Source organism: Mus caroli, chromosome 4 (assembly GCF_900094665.2).
Source record: "Mus caroli chromosome 4, CAROLI_EIJ_v1.1, whole genome shotgun sequence".
Classification (NCBI taxonomy): domain Eukaryota; kingdom Metazoa; phylum Chordata; class Mammalia; order Rodentia; family Muridae; genus Mus; species Mus caroli.
This window is the reverse complement of record NC_034573.1, coordinates 95,054,361-95,072,446: the sequence shown is the minus strand read 5'-3', so window position 1 is coordinate 95,072,446 and position 18,086 is coordinate 95,054,361. Positions and strand designations below refer to the sequence as shown.

The 18,086-nt window shown below is 43.2% G+C and overlaps 1 protein-coding gene across 15 annotated transcripts in view; it reads right to left on the bottom strand.

Moving 5' to 3' along the window:
• Sgip1 (SH3 domain GRB2 like endophilin interacting protein 1) overlaps positions 1-18,086 on the bottom strand; it is a 203,908-nt gene that overhangs the window by 42,512 nt on the left and 143,310 nt on the right. For 9 of the 15 annotated variants that reach the window (XM_029476217.1, XM_029476218.1, XM_029476226.1 and 6 more), the window contains 5 exons: positions 14,635-14,727; positions 10,950-11,024; positions 8,318-8,815; positions 2,236-2,360; positions 855-981 (listed from right to left, as the gene is read on the bottom strand). In XM_029476217.1, coding sequence (XP_029332077.1) covers positions 855-981; positions 2,236-2,360; positions 8,318-8,815; positions 10,950-11,024; positions 14,635-14,727 — 918 coding nt within the window. The remainder of the gene's footprint in view (positions 1-854; positions 982-2,235; positions 2,361-8,317; positions 8,816-10,949; positions 11,025-14,634; positions 14,728-18,086) is intronic. The other 6 variants (XM_029476232.1, XM_029476228.1, XM_029476229.1 and 3 more) reach the window with 2 other exon arrangements.

Sequence of the window (18,086 nt, the reverse complement as noted above, 5' to 3'; positions counted from 1 at the left end):
TGAGTGATTCTGTGATGTGCTCTTCCAGAAGTAGCAGCAGGAATTCACTGAGCTGAGTGAACGATTCCCCCAAGCAGTGCAGAACGGGCCAGCTGGCTTACAGCATGGAAGAAATGGAGAGCAGGTCGGAGAGTTGGGGAGGGAGGAAGGTCACACAGGGAAGTGGGCAGGGAAAACTCCAGGTCAGACAGCATGCAGTAAAGAAGAGAGTGGGGAGATGGGGCGTGGGGGGAGGGAGGTGGGTGATGGTGATGGTGGGGAGCCACCCTGAGTCACCCTTCTCCACCCCCATCACTTTCATCACACCCAGAGGGGGCATTTGCTGGAAATGATACTTCCCCCACCCCGGGGGAAACTGACCACAGATCACTGAAAAGCAATGTGAAAAAACTTCCCAAGTATCCCAGTGCCAATGTCTACCTCAGATAACCCAAAAATGAAGAAGAACCGAAAGTTTCAAGAAAGCGAACTTTCCAAGATTTTTTAAAAAGAGAAAATATATATTACTTCTGATCTAAGCATTTTCTCTCAAAGGAGAATACTTCTTGTTTCGAGAAAGATCCAAATATTAGCACCTTCCTTGATGAGTTCTTCTGTGAGTCGATCTGCATGGGATAACATAAGAAAACTCCTACAAAATACATGCGCTCTCCCATTCTGTAGATTGCTAATTTGTATGGCTAGAGCTCTAGCTTCCTTAGCTGAGAAGGTGCTCTCGAGAGAAGAACCAGGTGATGGTAGAACACACAGCAAAACAATTAAGACTAGAAACAGGGCCTTGGGGAGCTCAGATCATGAAGGACAGCCAGTCAACAACCACAAACACATGAAAAGAGAGAGAGAGATCTTTTTACCAACTGTGGGAGTGGTGGCTGCGCTCAGTGAGTTAGTTGACGATATTGAAGAAGTGCTTTCAGCCCGGGCTAAGGGTGCTATCGGAGGAGGGCTGGAGGAGTGTATGGGTGGGCTAAAAGGTCTGGACTGTAGGGAGAAGAAAAGAGAAGAAAGTTAGACACAGACAGCCGAAATACTTCAGTTCAGTAGTTTAAAATGTTTATTGTGCTTTATTTATTTTGTGTTCATGTGTGTATACATGCCATGGAGTGCACATGAGGGTCAAATGACAGCCTTTTTCCTGTATGGGCCACAGAGATTGAAATCAGGTCTTGGCAGCCAGTGTCAACTAAGTCATCTATCCAAGCCTGGTTTCTGTATCTTTATTGGGTCGCAGCCCTGGAGATAAAAACCAAGGTTCTTGAAAGCCATGGTACCATTTTCACTGGATGGGTCTGTGTTTATACAAGCCAGTGTGCTGGATCTAGGGGGAAGGAGCCCCAGCCCCAGCCTGTGAGCTCAGAAGGCACTCTGGCTCACATGCGGTATCTACAGGTACTCCAGGACCTAAATGGGTGCTCTCCTACATAGAGAGGTTTCAAGACGGCATCTGAAGGTTATGATGCCATTCATTCTGAGACTGTTGTACAGGGGTCAATGAGATTTACCTCTGCCACAAGCTTCTTTTTTTTTTTAATTAATTTATTTATTTATTATATGTCTGCCACAAGCTTCTTAACTGAACCATTGAGAAGACCGTTCCCACCCCTCGATCTTAGGATTAAAATTTAAGGAAGCAACTGGAGCACACCTACAGGGCGCCACGCCACTCTACCTTTGTGTTGCCAAATGTCTGCTGCTGACGTATCTGGCTTCTGGGGTCAGAAGCCAGAAATGCTTTTATATATATGCTGGGTCCTCTTACACCCCAGAAGAGGGAATCTGATCCCATTACAGATGCTTGTGAGCCATCATGGAGGTGCTGGATATTGAGCTCAGGACATCTAGAAGAACAGTCAGGGCTCTTAACTGATGAGCCATCTTTCCAGCCCAGGAACCATTTTTTTTTCCTCTCACAGTTTTCTAGTGACTAAGACAATTATTGTAAAAAGAGTTCCCTCTCTCTGAAGATTCTCATGACTGACCACCACTATCCATGTTTGTCTCCAGCTGCTGCCAAGTACCCGATTCCTACCATTTTAGATCATGGCTTGCAAGCTGGGAGGAATTTGAGGTGGGTGGAAAAGGCATCCTCACACAGCAGTTACTCCTTTTCAGCTGGCCCCTGTGATGATGGTCATCTGTATAAGTGCTGTACTGCTTAGACCTGATGTTGGGATGGCCCATGTCAAGGGACTTGGGGATCTCATTCTGAGCAAGCTAGGGCAGGGAGGAACATACCACATCTCCAACTCCAGGCTTTCCTGGAGGTAGCTTTGGCCGGGATGGAGGCCGGGGAGGAGGTGGAGGCGGAGTGGTGCTGCAAGGAACTAAGGGGGTGGCTGGCCGAGCAGGAGAAGACGCACCTGGAAAACAGACAGGCATTAGAAGCAGCAGGAAACACAGGTAGCCAGGAGGCGGCAGTGCACAGGGCAATGTCTGGCACGGATGCATTTTTTTTTTCACTTTTTTCTTTGCAGTTACTATGCTAAACCTTTTGCACAACACATTTCTTTTTCTTTCAATAAAGAAGAAAGTTCCTCCGTTGAACTATGGTTGATGGCAGAAGCTGAAGCTTGGTACCGCGTTGTCATGTGACACCCAGTGGAAGGTAAATCCTTGATGGAAGGTGAACTCGAGGGACTCTTGGCTGGCCAGGAGGGGTGCTTCATTTGGATCATGTACACAAGGGACTTATGATACATTCTCTTGTTTTTGATTTACAGTCAGAATTTGTGTCCAAGTTGAAAATGAAAGTTTCAACTCAAAGGAAGCTGAATGCTTTTATTTTTTTCTCCCCACACTAGAATTTTCTTTTTTAAACACAGGTAGAGAATTATGCTGTTGACTCTATGTCAACCCCGAGTGCTAACTTCATCACTATCTCACACGTGTGTGATGAATAAAGGACACGAGTTCTTTGTGTGTTGAATCTTTATATCGGAAACACAGCAAGTGCTTTGAATGGACTGTCCCCGGGGGGGCCTGTTAAAAGTAGGGGTTGTTATTGTCTCTTTGGTGGTTTTTGAAAAGTCTCTTGGATTTACTTTTCTGGCTGTCCATGACAAGCATATGAAACACGGGTGACACACAGAGGCTGGCATGCACACCAAGCGTGGCGCTCAGGGACCTGTCTATCTTGAGTCATAAATGCATGGAGAACTACCTGGTCCCAAACCTTAGGAGGTGAAACTGATATTCAGACAGTTCTTGCTCAGAACTGTCACTTGGTTAGAAACAGCAGGTTGGAAAATCATGCCAAGGAAATTCCAGGAAATCTTGCTTTAGAAAAATACTCCTCTGCCTCTACATCCCTCCCCCACCAGCTGCCTCCAGACTCCCATCTCCACATTCCCCCCACCAGCTGCCTCCACTTTTCCCCTGCTTCCATAGTCTCCATTCCCGCAGCTGCCTCCACACCCCACCACTTCTATAACCCCTAGCTTACCAGTTGTCTCCACATCCACCCATCCTCACCGCCATATCCTCTACCGTTCTCCACCCACTTCCTTTACACAACACAACATAAAACCAGTATCACCAGAGTCCTAGACCAGCACCTCAGTCCAGATTCTGAGAGTCTCAAAGAACTTTAAATCTGAGAAGCCAAATCCATCTCAGAATCATTTTTCATCTCAAGAGAGCCTCTGGGGGCAAGTCTTGCTTCTCCTGTTTAAAGAGTGGAATCTTGAGCCTTGTCTCTGCATTGCTTCTACCTCCTAAGTGTGGGGACACTGTTACTGCTTCTCCTCCATACCCTCCCATGTCTCCCCTTCTACCACCAACTGCATACATTAATTCTACTCTTCCTCTTGCCTCAGTTGGCCAGGATCTGTGCTAGGGCTTTACATAGGTGGCATTATCCTCATGCTTAGCTTTGACATCTCAGTGAAGACTGAAGTTCTTTTAGCGGCATGTCCATGCTCATAAAGCACAAATGGTGTTTTTAACTCCAAAGGATATATGTCTCTTGAAGCCTCAGATAGACTATGGACTGCCACGATTTGCATACAATCTGCCTTCCTCCTGCATCTTGACATCTTGCACACGTCTTTCTTAATCTAAATGTTCTTAGTATTTGGGCAAATAGTCTTTTTAAAAATGAAGGCCCACTTACGAAAGTTTCTCTTGAGTACTAAGTAGATGTTATGCCTAACACAGTTTTAGAAGACAGAAGAGACAGTGTAGAGATAGACATACGTTCTCAAACAGCAGAGCTTTGTAGGAAGTTTTCATAGAACTTTTTTGGTGGACAGGGTTGTTTCATCCAGTCTTAGGACTATCTTTTTGCTATAGGAGTGTTCCTAAATGTTTGTTCATGTGTCTATAGTCTGAATTGAGATCAGGAAAACACAAGCTTCAGAAAAAAATTCAAGACCCCCTTTTATCAATGCTTGGGCTGAGGACTTGTCACCAGGGCCATATGGCTGGGTGAAAAGACAAAGTTCTGGCCCTGATGCCTTTTTCTGAGCTATGAGTGGGATCTTTACCTCTCTGAGACTCAGCTTTTGTGTCTCAAAAATTTATAAATGTTCTACCTTGCAAGGTACTTACAACAACTCAAACTGAAAGAGCTTCTGAGTTTGCTAAACACTAAGATGTTATCTAACACAAGGCAAGGGATGCTGTATATGAAGCTAAAGACTGTCTTTTGATGCAGGCATAGCCAAAAGTAAAAAAAAATAATAATGTTATTTAAAAAGTTGTTTTCCTTTTCCTTTATAGACTCCTTACTTAAGTCACATTATTTTTATTGAAGTAATAGGATTAATATATGTAGGTAGACAGTACAGGAATGTATAGGAGCTAAAGGACACACTGGATAATCCCTCCTGGCTAGAACCACAAGATCTAGCAGGATATGTGCAGGGCCTGATAAGTATCTAACAACTGAACCAGTGCTCCAAATCCTTCTGTGACATTGCTTACGGGCTTCAGGCGTTATGGCTGCAGGATCATAGTTGTATATCTCCATCTTCTCTGATTTTTCAGTCATCTTTTCATTTTACCCTTAATTAGGGTTTACTCTCAAGAAGGATGATGCGACATACACTGGGGAATCCATTGTTTAAGATGTAAGTTGTGCTACTGATGTTGGCAACCCTCACATGCTCCTGGCCCATTTGCTGCTCTCAACCCCAGTTTTAACAGTTTCTGAAGACCACAGGTACATGCGTTGTGTGTCTTCCTATGTATCAGTTTGGAGGGGGTTGGGGCAGTGGAGGCAGCTGACAGAAACTGGCAGAGGCAGAGGTCATGGACTCCAGCAGATCTTTAGCAGATCCGAGTTCTGCTACTCATAAGGTTTGCGAGCAGGACTGAGTTACTTCTTTGTGTGTTGGTTTTTGTTCTGCCAAACGAAGCTAATCACTATTTCCCTAAGATCAGCAATTAGTTTGATCAATTCAACCTCCTTTGTCTGCTTTTATGTCAACTTGACCCAAAATATTGTCATCTGAGAGGGGGGAACCTCAACAGAGAAAATGCCTCCATAAGATTGGGCTGTAGCCAGGCCTACATGGGAGTGCTCTGCCCATTTTGGGAGTACCACCTTGGGCCAGTGGTTCTCCTAGATTCTCTTCAAGAGCAAGATGAGCAAGCTATGAGTAGTAAGCCAGGAAGCAGCATCCCTCCATGCCTGCTGGATCAGCTCTTGTCTCCAGGTTCCCATCCTGTTTGAGTTCTTGCCTTAGTTTATCTCAGGACATAGAAGCCAAAAGAACTCATGCCTTATCAAGTTGCTTTTCACCATGGTGTTTCATCACAGCAACAGTAGGTGATCGAAGTCATTGTGTGTATGTTTATGTGTGTGTGTGATTTTGAGTAACACCGTTTGGCAGTTTGCTAGTTTCCTGACACTCTGAACCTAACTCTTAGCTTTCCCTGGCTTCCACACTTGCTGCAGGCCAGCAGAATGTTTCGAGAATGTCACACAGATGCCAGGAATAAGCATTTCAGTGAGACTATGCTCTATGTGAGGCTTAGGGACTTTTTGCTTGAAAGAAGTTAAGGCTATTGGAGCAAATTATTGGGCGCCAGATGTCTCAGCAGCAAGTAACTCTCCTGAGCCACGCTCTGGGGTCTACACTTGGTCAGCAGCAGACCTCTGGGACAAGTGTTTACTGGGTGGGGCGAAGCACACTTTGAGATGTCTAGGAAAAGGTGGTCAGACCAAGCTAAGGGCCATGAAGAGTAGAATTCAAACATCTTACTGTTGAGAACCTACATTTTCATTTTGGGCTGTGTGTCTACATTCCACCAATAAAAGATGAAGTCATGAATTAACTGGGACTTAATTAAGGAGATAATGGTTTAGAGTTTTATTTATTCATGGGTTTTACTAGCCGAGTTCAGATTTCCACTTATAAATTCAGTCCCTTAATGCAAGTGAATGCAGTGTTCTCTAGCTCACTTAGCAAGAATTAAGAGTCTCTACTGGTAACACTTTAAAAATAAGTTCAAATAAGGGCATGGAAGCTAATCACTGAAGTAGTAACCATACTTTCCAAGATCCCATAACAGAAAGGAAAGCTCTTCTCTTTACCAGATCAGTGGCCAATTAGCTTAAATATGCCAGGCGACAGGTAAGGGAGAACACAGGTGCACAGCAAACTCCCCTGATTAAAGGCATTTGCTTTGAGGAGTGCATGATGGCCCACCATTGGCTGATGATGGCTTTCTTGAAATATCCTTTCATAACCCTAAGGACCTAGGCCATGAACAAGAGCAACTCAGGAACTGATGGAGGTACAGCCCTCTTTGAAATGGACTTCTTCAGGATTGTGTTCAAGAGGCTGTTTACTCCCTTTACAGGTAAGCATGTAGCTTTGTCTAGACAAGACCTTACAAGGTAATGTCTGCATGGAGAGGCTGCTCTAGGCTTCTATGCCAGAGAGAGAAGCATAGAGTGGGGTCTTTTGCGATCATTTGGGAGGTCATAGCACTGTGCAGTACAGGAGGGCGTCAGTAGTAAAGCGCATTCAGTCTGTTTGTGATTGGACTTTTGGGAAGTACCTGACAATTCCAGTGGTTAGGAACAGCTCAGTGCTGGATTTAGATAACCCAAATGTCTAAATGCCAAATCTGATACTGCTAACTGTGTCAACGGTTTTGGTGTATGTAAAACGGGGGATATTTTACTACCAAAGACGGGTGGTCATTGTGAGGTTGAAGTGAGGTGTTTAGGACTGGAGACTAGTTGTTCTTATTATTGGGTAATAAAAGCTTTCAAGGTTCTTCTGGCAAAGGTGCTGGCCGTTTGTTTACTGCTCTGTCAGTGTTGAGTGTTTTCCTTTCTCAGGGGAGCACATGGTCCATCCAGCCCACTCTGATGTCCTTAGAACCTGTCACTTTACAAAACACAGGTTTATTTGTAGACACAGAGCAAATCCCAGAGGACACCCTGAAAAGATGCAGCAGTGGGATTAAGATAGCGGTCAATGCCCTTCCCCTCTGTCTTGTTCTAAAGTCCCTCACACTTGGTGGCCCCTTTCCAGGCTAATATCAAAGTGGCATTCACGACCTCCTGGGATGTGCTGAGACTGAGCCCTCATACAGAGGAAAGGAAACCAAGGCTCTCATTTGAGTGACTGGGCAGTGGGGTAACTGGTATAGAAAAGTCCTGGTATTTTCTTGGTGTATACAGCAAGTGTTCCTACTGTGTTATAATCAGGAAACACAAAATACAGTTTCAAATAAGAATGAGAAAGAGAGAAAAAAAAAAGAAAGAAATTCAACGGGTGAGTTTACATCCCAAGTCCCACTGTCTAACACATGGTGGCATGGTGGCTTGATGAATGTCAGACTCTGATATCTGACATCAAGCCTGGTCATGAGGCTCAGGTACAAGGGAGGCATCCAGTGGTTGTTCTCAAGTATCTCCTCCCACATTTTGACTTATAAACTGTAGGGCCCCCGTGAGGCATCTGACCAAAAGGAAAAAGAAAAAAAAATCAGACATGTGACCTGTAATCTATTTGCTGTGACATCTATCCTTCTAGAACTTTCTGGAATTCTAAACAATGACATCACAGCTTTCTTTACAAAAAAACAAACAAGCCCCCTCCATACCTCCTAACTGTAGGGTAGGAGTCAGGGCACTCCCAGGACTGGGAGTGCAGGACAGGACACATTCACAGGCTTGGACTCAACTGGAGCATTCAACGGACTAGAACATGCCACAGGGCCACAGGACACCAGACCAAAGGAGGAATGGCAGAAGCCCTACAGCCAGTTGCCAGGCAGGAGGGGGGTGTTGCTCTCACATCGCAGCAGCCACGGCCATTCCCCAGCACACGAAGCACACTCAAATAGTAAGACATACCACTGGTGGTCCCCGTACCACTGCCCGAGCCAGGTCCGGGGGACGAGACCACAGTCCTGTAGGTGGGTGGTGGTGGGGGAGGTGGAGTTGCTCTCTGTCCCAACCCACACTCTTTAGGAGATGAGAGTGTTTCTAAGTAATCATCTTTAATGAAGGGCTGCTCAGCGACTTTCTTCTGGACTTCTTCTAAATTGAGCGGAGATGGTACATGGCGAGGACCAGGAGGCCCTGGGGGACCTGCGGAGCCTGGGGGGCCAGGTGGGGCTGGAGCGGGGGAGTCAGCTGGGATGTCTGATGCAGCTGGTGGGGTCACCACCTGTTCCCTTGGAGTCAACTCTGGAGTAACATGTTCCGGGGATGCATCAGAAAAATGGACCCACTTCTCTTCAGTATTAACAGCAACAGACTTGGGCGACAACACTGGCCCAAAAATGCTGTCCAGGTCACTGATGGATGGTAGTTTCTCAATTTTGGCCTCTGTGGCTGCCTGGTCATTTCCTGTGGTTAAAGTAGTTGATTTTAAATTTTATTAACTCTTACTATTATCTGTATAGGGGCTAGAAGGAGGGAGGAGGCAAGACTTACATATAGCACCTTGTAAGGTGCCTCAGATTTTACACTTTCATGGTGTAAAAATACCTTTATCGACTTAAGCACTGAAAGGCGAGAAGCAGGTGGACGCTCAATTCAATACACGAGCGTCCTATTTCTGGGCCACTGTCCCCTCCTTTGTAAGGTGTCTGTGGCTGACCACCTCCCTATTATTAAAAATGGTGAGCATGATACACCTCTCAAGTGGAGTAGCGGTGATCATTTTGAAAAGTTAGTACGAGGGTCACAGAGACCTTCAGGCTCTGAAAGGGCAGCTACCCAAAGGGAAGGCACTTCTGAAAAGCTGGTCTGCTGAATACGCATAACGCTGGTCACAAAGATTTGAGCTCTGAAAACCGTCCTCATCTTTACAAAGTGTCTCCAGTCTAGGGTGTTAACAAGTGTTTGGTGGAACTAATGATAATCTCTGCTAATTGAAAAAGACACAAAGCAAAAACAAAACAGGACATCACATTTAGCTGTTGATTTACTTTAAATATACCATAAACACAAAAAAGTATACTTAAGATGATAACCCCACATGAATATACACAAACATACACACACACTCCACACACAACACACACGGGGCACAGCAAGGCATTTGCTACTGATTAGAAATGTTATATGTGTACCTGCATAACAGAGGAGAAAAACACCATCGAAACATTTTTAGATTTTTTTTTCTCACAAAGCTGAGCTTGTTAACAAACCAGTAGTGACTGAGATGCATAGCTTTCTCAAGTATGATGAAGGAAATTTCATTTTGCATAAATATTAGCAGTATATTCTTTTCAATATGTATCAATAGTATGGAAAAATAAAAAATGACTTCTTAAGTGAAGTATAAAATATTTGATAATTACAATTTGGAGAATAGTCCTTTTTCTTTCTTTTTAAACGATTATGAGGTTATTTAAATTAGAAATTGCTTCCTAAATAGGTGGAAGGCACGGCCAGACCCCATTTTACTTGTAAATGAAAGTAAAATGGGCTATAAGCACTGGCTTGGTATTTCCATACTTCTGTTTGGAAAGGAGTTACTTTCCAAGGCTCCACAGACACAGATAAATGGGGCAGCATCGTGCATGGCTGGCAATAAGTTATAATTTTGTTGCTGTCACAATTTATATGGAAACACAGGGTCTCCAAACAGCTGATCTCACAAATACCTTGTTTATGATGGTTTTGATGAGTCTCTACTGGGCTTGAGTCAGTATAAATTTCGTAAATGACTGTGCCTAACTTTCTGCTTCTCTGATAAATACCCTGTTCTGTCTCTATCAAACTCACCAGGCTGCAGAGACAGCCAAGCGTAAATGCTGCTATAGGACTCCAAAGGTGATAAAGAGCCCCATTCTAGGGCCCAGGTAAATAAAATCACCATCACCATTTTTGAATTGCTTGTCCAATAAGACCTAGCAGGTTATAAATTGCATGAATGCACAGTATTGATTTTTATAGGAAGGAAAAGTGGTGCCTCAGAAGTGTTATGTATAAAATAGTTTATAGCAATTCCTTGCCATATTTTGCAATGATGACTCCAGCTTTTGCAGGGAAATGACTACGTGAATGACCACTGGGGACAATAACTCCTCCACCAGTATACTCCTCATCCTGGGACCCACTAAGGTTTTTAAACACTAGCCATTCATAAATGTTAGTTCTAACAAAAGGCTTAAAGACTTGAAAGATACAGACTATGCTTCAAGACTTCATTTTCAGATCATTCAAATGAGAGCCAACACAGTCAGACATGGAGTAAACCAAGCAGCTGATTTTTTTTTTCTTTGTCTTATGGCTATTTTACTTTATAACTTGTGTGGCCGTCATCACATAAGATGATGTTGAAGGAAAACTGAGCGTTTGAGTACTCATGAAGACCGAGTCAGCACAAGAACTTGCAGTGATATGGAAATTCAACACCAATACTGTGTGGTTTTAGCACAGCCTGCACTTTCCAACATCAAGGGCACGTTGCAGTCCAAGGCCGTGGCTGTCTTTGCCACATCATTTCAGAGCCGTAAAGATTCTAGTTTACCTGTTGCAACTGTTAAGGGGGAGCCTGTTCGAGGCGGGGTGGCTGGTACAGTTTTTGGAGGCAGAGGTGGAGGTGCTATAAAGAGAGAATAACATGTCAGTGATCGCATTCTTCCAAAATTATACAACAAAGTAAAAGACACATGATTTGGGCTTTTATCTATACCCCTAGTCTTGGAAATGGGCTAGTCATGATCTAAATGTTAAAAAATGGCAACAGCAAGTGTGTTGGCTAATTTATGTCAACTAGATATAAGCCAGAATCATTGGAAAAGAGAAGAGGAAACTCAATTGAAAAAATGGCTCCATAAGATAGGGTTGCAGTTAGAGTTTGGTTTGGTTTGTTTTTTAAATCAGTAACTGTTATGCAAAGGCCCAGTGCATTGTGGGTAGGGCCACCCCTGAGCTGGTGGTCCTGGGTGTTGCAAGAAAGCAGGCAGAGCAAGCCATGGGAAGCAAGCCAGTAAGCAGTGCCCCTCCATGGCCTCTGCATCAGCTCCTGACTCCAGATTTCCACCCTGTTTGAGTTCCTTCCTTCTCTCAGTGGAAGGTGATTCAGGACTTGTAAGCCAAATTAACTCTTTCCTTCTAGGTTGCCTTTGGTCATGGTGCTTCATCGAAGCAGTGATGACCCTGACTAGGACACCAAGAGACAAGATGGTATGCAGACTCCTCCATCCTATGCCCATAGTTCTTCAAATGGCCCTAAACAACATCAACATTTTATTCATTCAACAAACATCAAGCCACAGTTATATTCAATTCCTTTACTAAGAGCCAGGGGCACTGTACTGAGTGAACCCTGGCTCTGCCCAGGAGGAATTGTGACTGAACACGAATCCTGGTCACACAGAACTCCAGTGCAGGGTGTGGTCAGGGAAACAGTACTGGTCCCAAGGGGGCTCCACAGAGGACTTTATATCCAGGCTGGATACAGTGTATCTGACAGACTTTGTAGCACTATGCTTTAACAATCTTTTTTTTTTTTTTTTTGGTTTTTGGTTTTTGGTTTTTTTTTTTTTCGAGACAGGGTTTCTCTGTGTAGCTCTGGCTGTCCTGGAACTCACTTTGTAGACCAGACTGGCCTCGAACTCAGAAATCTCCCTGCCTCTGCCTCCTAAGTGCTGGGATTAAAGGCGTGCACCACCACTGCCTGGCACTTCAACAATCTTAATATGTCTTAGAAAGTGAGAAATTGAATCATGGGTCAAAGAATAAATATCAAGTATAAATATTCCCAATAGCTACTCTTTATGGAATAAAACCCCAGGATTAAAAAAAGCAGAACCTTTTGGCCCCTACCAAAAGATTCATCCCTTTGAACAGCGTTTCTCATTTTGTAGATAAAATTTAGGAATTCTTCTTCCAACAGGTAAATGTTCTTTTTTTTTTCTTTAAATATATGTTATTTTCTCATCTGCTGTGTTTTGTATTCAAGAATTCACACAACTGTCATAAGCCCTCCCCAACTTCACACAAGTGTGGACTCATCTTTCATATCTTGAGATCAGAATGATCCAAGTGGGCCCAAAGCTAGGAAGCCCTGATGAGCCCTCTGCACCCTCTGCACCCGGGAGAGTTCTTCCTGACATTCCTCCCTCTTCACCCCCAGCACTATTTTATACATAAATGCTTCATAGATGCTTCAAGATAGAAAGGCAGGATGTAATATATAATTTAATATATTATAACGTTATATAATTATAACAATATAGTATATATTAATATATAAGTATATTATATCCCTCCTTTCTTAAAGCTCATGGATAAGTAATTCTGCATAGTGATTTTATTTTATGTGTATAATTGTTTGCCTGCATGTGTGTCAACAGTGTGAGTGCCCCTGGCAGTCAGAAGAGAGTGTCCAGTCCTACAGGGTTGGAGTTACAGAGAGCTGTGAGCAACCATGAGGGTGCTCGGAGCCAAACCCAGGACTTCTACAAGAGCAGCAAGTGCTTTAAAACCAATGAGTCATCTCTCCAGCCAGATAAGAGGTTCGTAACTTTAGCTATGAGCTGTCCAAAATCCTTCTGCAAGTGAATATTTTCCTGTGGAAGTTAGGAGCCAATCAGAGATTCTGCCTCTTACTCATCACCTCTATAAAATGTCAAGATGGTAATCCCTAGATATCATAGCACAGATCAGATGGCTAGATACCATAAGGCCTGACACTGAAGAGGAGCATGCACACTGTAACTACAAAGCAAGCAGTCTTGGCTGTGCTACAGAATCTACAGTTTGCAACTCTGAAGTTCCAACACATTATTGCCAGATAGACTTTTTACATCTTCTTGCCACTTTTCTAGGAATAGTTTCTAGGATAATTCAGATCTGTAAAGGAAGGTTCCCCCCCAACACCACCACAGGACCTTTTCATTGGCACTGTAGATTGTATTCCAAGTGCATGGAGAAGCAGCACTCAGAATCGTGCCTCTACAGTTCGAGCCATCTCTGATAGACCCTCCAGAGTTCAGAGGTTTGAGAAAAGCTGCCAACTCTTGCCTTTCCCACCTCTGTTTGAGGAAAATAGTTTTGTTTTTTTTTTTTTTTTAAAAAAAGACTGGATTACATGGCCTTATAGTGACAACATTCCCAACAACATTCCCTTTTAGCCTTTAATTCTGAATCCCCTTGGCTAATTCCTATGGCTAATTTTAAACACCAAAAAGGAAGCCCTGGAGATCCTGGGCTGGAGAAAGTATTTGTTGGTGAGTATCCATGCATAAACAAGGCCCTGAGAACTCCTTTACTCCCCAGTCACGCCATTCCTCCCATGACTATTCTAAGGAGTCCCCACTATACACATCCTGTATAGTGTGGAGTGTTTCTATGACGGAGACTTCATAAGCCCATGGGCAGCAGGCTTGACCTAGTGAGGAACCCATTCAGCTCAGCGCATCCAGTTCATCACAGGTAAGGGGGTTTCAAGGCTTCTTAGGACCCTCTCCAGTCACATGGGCTAGAACCAGCAGCCTTGACATACAAGTGGCTTGGTCTCATGGCAGTATCTCTCTGTTAGCAAGCCTGTTTGTCTTGCTTTCCAGGGGCGTCTTTCCTGTCTATGGGTTCCTTCTGTCCTGTGCAGTCTCAGTTGTTCACCTGGGACGAGAAGTGACCCAGCTGGACTTGTTCAGTGCTCATATTGTGTGGTTGTTCCATGCCTTCTGCTTAATTTCTTTTCTTTCTTTTTTTATTAATCATTTTATTCATTTACATTTCAAATGATATCTCCCTTCCCAGTTACCCCTCCACAAATCTCCCATTCCATATCCCCTCTCCCCCCTCCCCTTTGTCTCTATGAGGGTGCTCCACCCATTCACCCCTCTAGCATCCCCCTACCCTGGGTTATCAAGCCTCCCTCCCCTCCCATTGATGCCAGATAAGGCCATCCTCTCCTACATATGTATCTGGCGTCCTGGCTTCCTCCATGCACACACTTTTGTACACAGTCACACAGGAGGGATGGTTGAACAATGGAGCATGTAAGTTGTCATAAGAGGGGCTACCTCAAGTCTAACAGTGCCACTTCATTCTGTTATTTTATCCCAGTTTAGAGAACCTGATCTAGTCTGTTAGATAGTAATGCCTCTTTTTAAATTCAAATACTATTGACCCAGGCCTTCTAGGAGTGGGCTAAAGTTTTTACAATGCAGTCAGCGAGCAAGGTGAGTAGATCCATAACTTACTTCCAGTGGGGAAAGGTCTTGCTAGCTCTGGCGACTCCGTACTTGGGTTCATCGGTTGGCCTGAACCCCAGATCTCAGGCTGATCTAAAAGAACTGGAAACATGAAAATAGAATTCCTCAGGGTAAGTTCAAACAAGAGTTTAGAACTTCCATTAAAGTTGAGTTTCCAAACATGATCCCGATGCCTCCACTCACCCTAGAAGTTTAATGTCGGAGTGTGCCTATGCTGCACACACACTTTAGACAGAGAACAGGCCTAGAAGCATGGTGTGGGTGAGCAAGGGGTATCTGTGTGTATGTACATGGAGCTGAGCTAAGTTAAGCCAAAATCCAACTAGAACCTACATTTTCTTCCTGGTTGGTCACCTAAGGACATTCCAGATACCACTACACATACTGTCCCCATTTCTGTACCATTCCAAAATTGTAGAAGTTACTTCAAGAAGTTATTTTGCTGTTAGCTGGTTTATTTAAAGAGTTCTATGAATATATCTCAATGTTGAAAATATCTGGAGTCTGTACAGTGGTTCCTATTTTTAAAGATTGTTCACGCTCTTAACCCTTCACGGCATCATAAAAAGGAATAATTACTCTAAAGATGCTTGTTGAACATTTTGAGAGAACCAGATTTTTTTAAATTAAATTATTTTATTTTGTATGAATAGGTGTTTTGCCTTCATGTATGTCTGTGTACCATGTGTGTGCCTGGTGCTAGAAAAGGCCAGAAGAGGGAATTGGATCCCCTGGGACTGGAGTTGCAGATAGTTATGAGCTACCATGTGGGTGCTAGGAATTGAAGTCAGGTTGTCTGAAAGAGCAGTCAGTGCTCTTAACCACTGAACCATCTCGCCAGCCCAGCGATCAGAAAATGAATAGTTCTTTAGATGTGTGAAGCAGATCAAGGCAGCTAGGTATTGGTCTAAGAGCTGTGAATTTAAAACATTTTTCTTTGTTGTGTTGCTGTTGTTCACCTGTAAATCACCGGTCTATTTCAGCAAGTGCATTGCTATTCATTGTGCAATGGAGGAAACAAGTTGGATGTGGATTTCACTGTAGCTTATAGATTACTGTAGAATCTTGGGCAAGGCATTTAACCCCTCTGAGCATTCTTCCCGCAGTGGGAAGGGGAGACAATAATAACCTCAGGAGGATATTATTATTCAATCTGAAAGGGATGAAGAAGGTGGCAGGGTACAAACACATGCATGCATGAAAACGGTACATGAAGCACTCATCTGAGGCCAGTAGCTGTTATTTTGTCTTTCATTCTCACAGCACTACCACGTGGTAAAAGTCAATGCTGTTTGGGGGAGCAAAAACCCAATGACTAATGTTCACAAACACTTGACCATAGAAAGAGCAGAGGAGCCAAGATCTGATGCAGCCACAGCTCTTTGCTTCCTAGGTCTCCTAAGCAACCAACATTACTATCCAGAAAGAAAGCACTGCCAGCCATTTAGCAATGCTATGAGAGAAATATCTTCATTTCTGCCATTAAATACCTATTGGGTTGTCTACTAAATACATATTCTACAATTAAGTATTTAAGTCTTTAAAATTAACCTGTTTTTGAGGGACTATAAATAATATGTATTTTGATATAAGATACCTCCTTTAAAAAGATCTATTCTATATTTGAATTTTATTTATACCCAATGCATATACTGATAGTAGTATCAGTCTGAAGTAGTAAGATTATCTTGTCTGAGCTGGTAAGAAAGAGGGGATTGGCCAGGGGAAGGGCTGGTGTGGTTGGTGCAAATGCCAGAAATTGGCGGAAGTCCACTGGCTAAAGCCAGAAGGGCAGTCAAGCAAGACTTCTCAGAGAGCACAGATATATGTCTGCCCATCACAAGCTTCCATGCAGGGAGTGCTGGGAACAATATTGCTTCCATAGGCTCAATGTAGGGGGATAACCTAGATTTTAAAAATCTGTTTCTATTTTCAGTGAAGATATTTTTGTATGCTTATGGAATTCCTTAAATGGGCAAATTCAAATGCAACATACCAGCTCTCACCCCCGGTCACCTTATACAAATGAAAAATGATTACATCTGACCATAGATGATTTAGTAATACAAATGAAGGCCTTCCCCTAAGGCTACAGTTCTAGGTTACAAGTGTAAGGCCACCAAGATGGGATTTAGGAATGCATTTTATAAATTTGTCTCACTACGTCATTGAAAGCACCCAGGCGTAGCTTGCTGCTACAGAGCCAGTCTTCACAGAAAAGGGAGTTTTAGTAGGCCATGTTACACCAAATTCTCTGCAATGCACTTTGTGATGTGTTTAGAATTTAGAGTTTGTTCTCGTAACAGATGTCAGTGTCTCTGGCACCTGCCGGAATGAAAGGAGCTGGAGCAAGTCCTTGGACTCAGAGAGGAAGGTAACCACTGAAAACGAAAGACTAGCCCGGACACCCTATGGTTACCTCTATAACATTAACAAGAAATAATTTCTGTCTTCATTACTGCACTTTGAAACCTCTTTGTTACTTTAGCTTAGTCCACTTGTCTACCTACCATCCACATAAGTCTTTTGTGACAGGATCTCCCTATGTAGCTCTGGATGTCCTGGAACTCACTCTGTAGACCAGGCTAGACTAGAACTCACAGAGGTCTGCCTGCCTCTGCCTCCCAAGTGCTGAAATTAAAGGCATGCTCTGCTATATCTGATAAGTCTTAAGGAGGTTTGTCTAATGGAGCCTAGAGAGTTACTATCTTATCACAAAAAGATAGTATTTTAATATGTGTATATGTATATCTGTCTATGGGTATGCTCATGTGAATGCACGTGCCTTTGGAATTAAGAAGAAAGGGCTGAGTCCCCTGGAGCTGGAGTTACAGGCAGTTGTAAGCTGTTTCCTATAAGTACTGGGAACTGAATTTGAATCCTCTGCAAGTGTAGCATGTGTTCTTAACCACATTTCCATAAATGTGGGGCTATAGCTAGCTCTAATTTAGAGGTTTTAAGTCAAATAACTTTTTAAATGACATTCAATAATATCAAATAATAATAATAATTAAATAATATCATTTATTGGAAATATATACATTGGGCATAAATAAAATTAAAATATAGAATAGATCTTTTAAAGGTGGTAGTTTATATCAATAAATTATATATTATTTATAGCCCTTCAAAAACATGGTTTATTTTAAAGATTTAAATACCTGATTGTACAGTATGTAGTAGGTAACCTCAAGTTAATAACAGAAATTAAGATATTTCTCTCATAGCATTGCTGAATGGTTGGCAGTGCGTCCTGGGTCTTGAGCCGGTAGACCTGTGAGCTATCCCACTGACACTGCCCTGATGAGCACTCCCGAGGGTGAGAAGCCCACTGTCCATTTGCACTCATGCTCACGCCTCTCCAACTGTATTTACCTCGTAAGGATTTGCATAGATCTGCATTCACTTCTACTGGCCTATTTTCAGGAGTAAATTTGTTA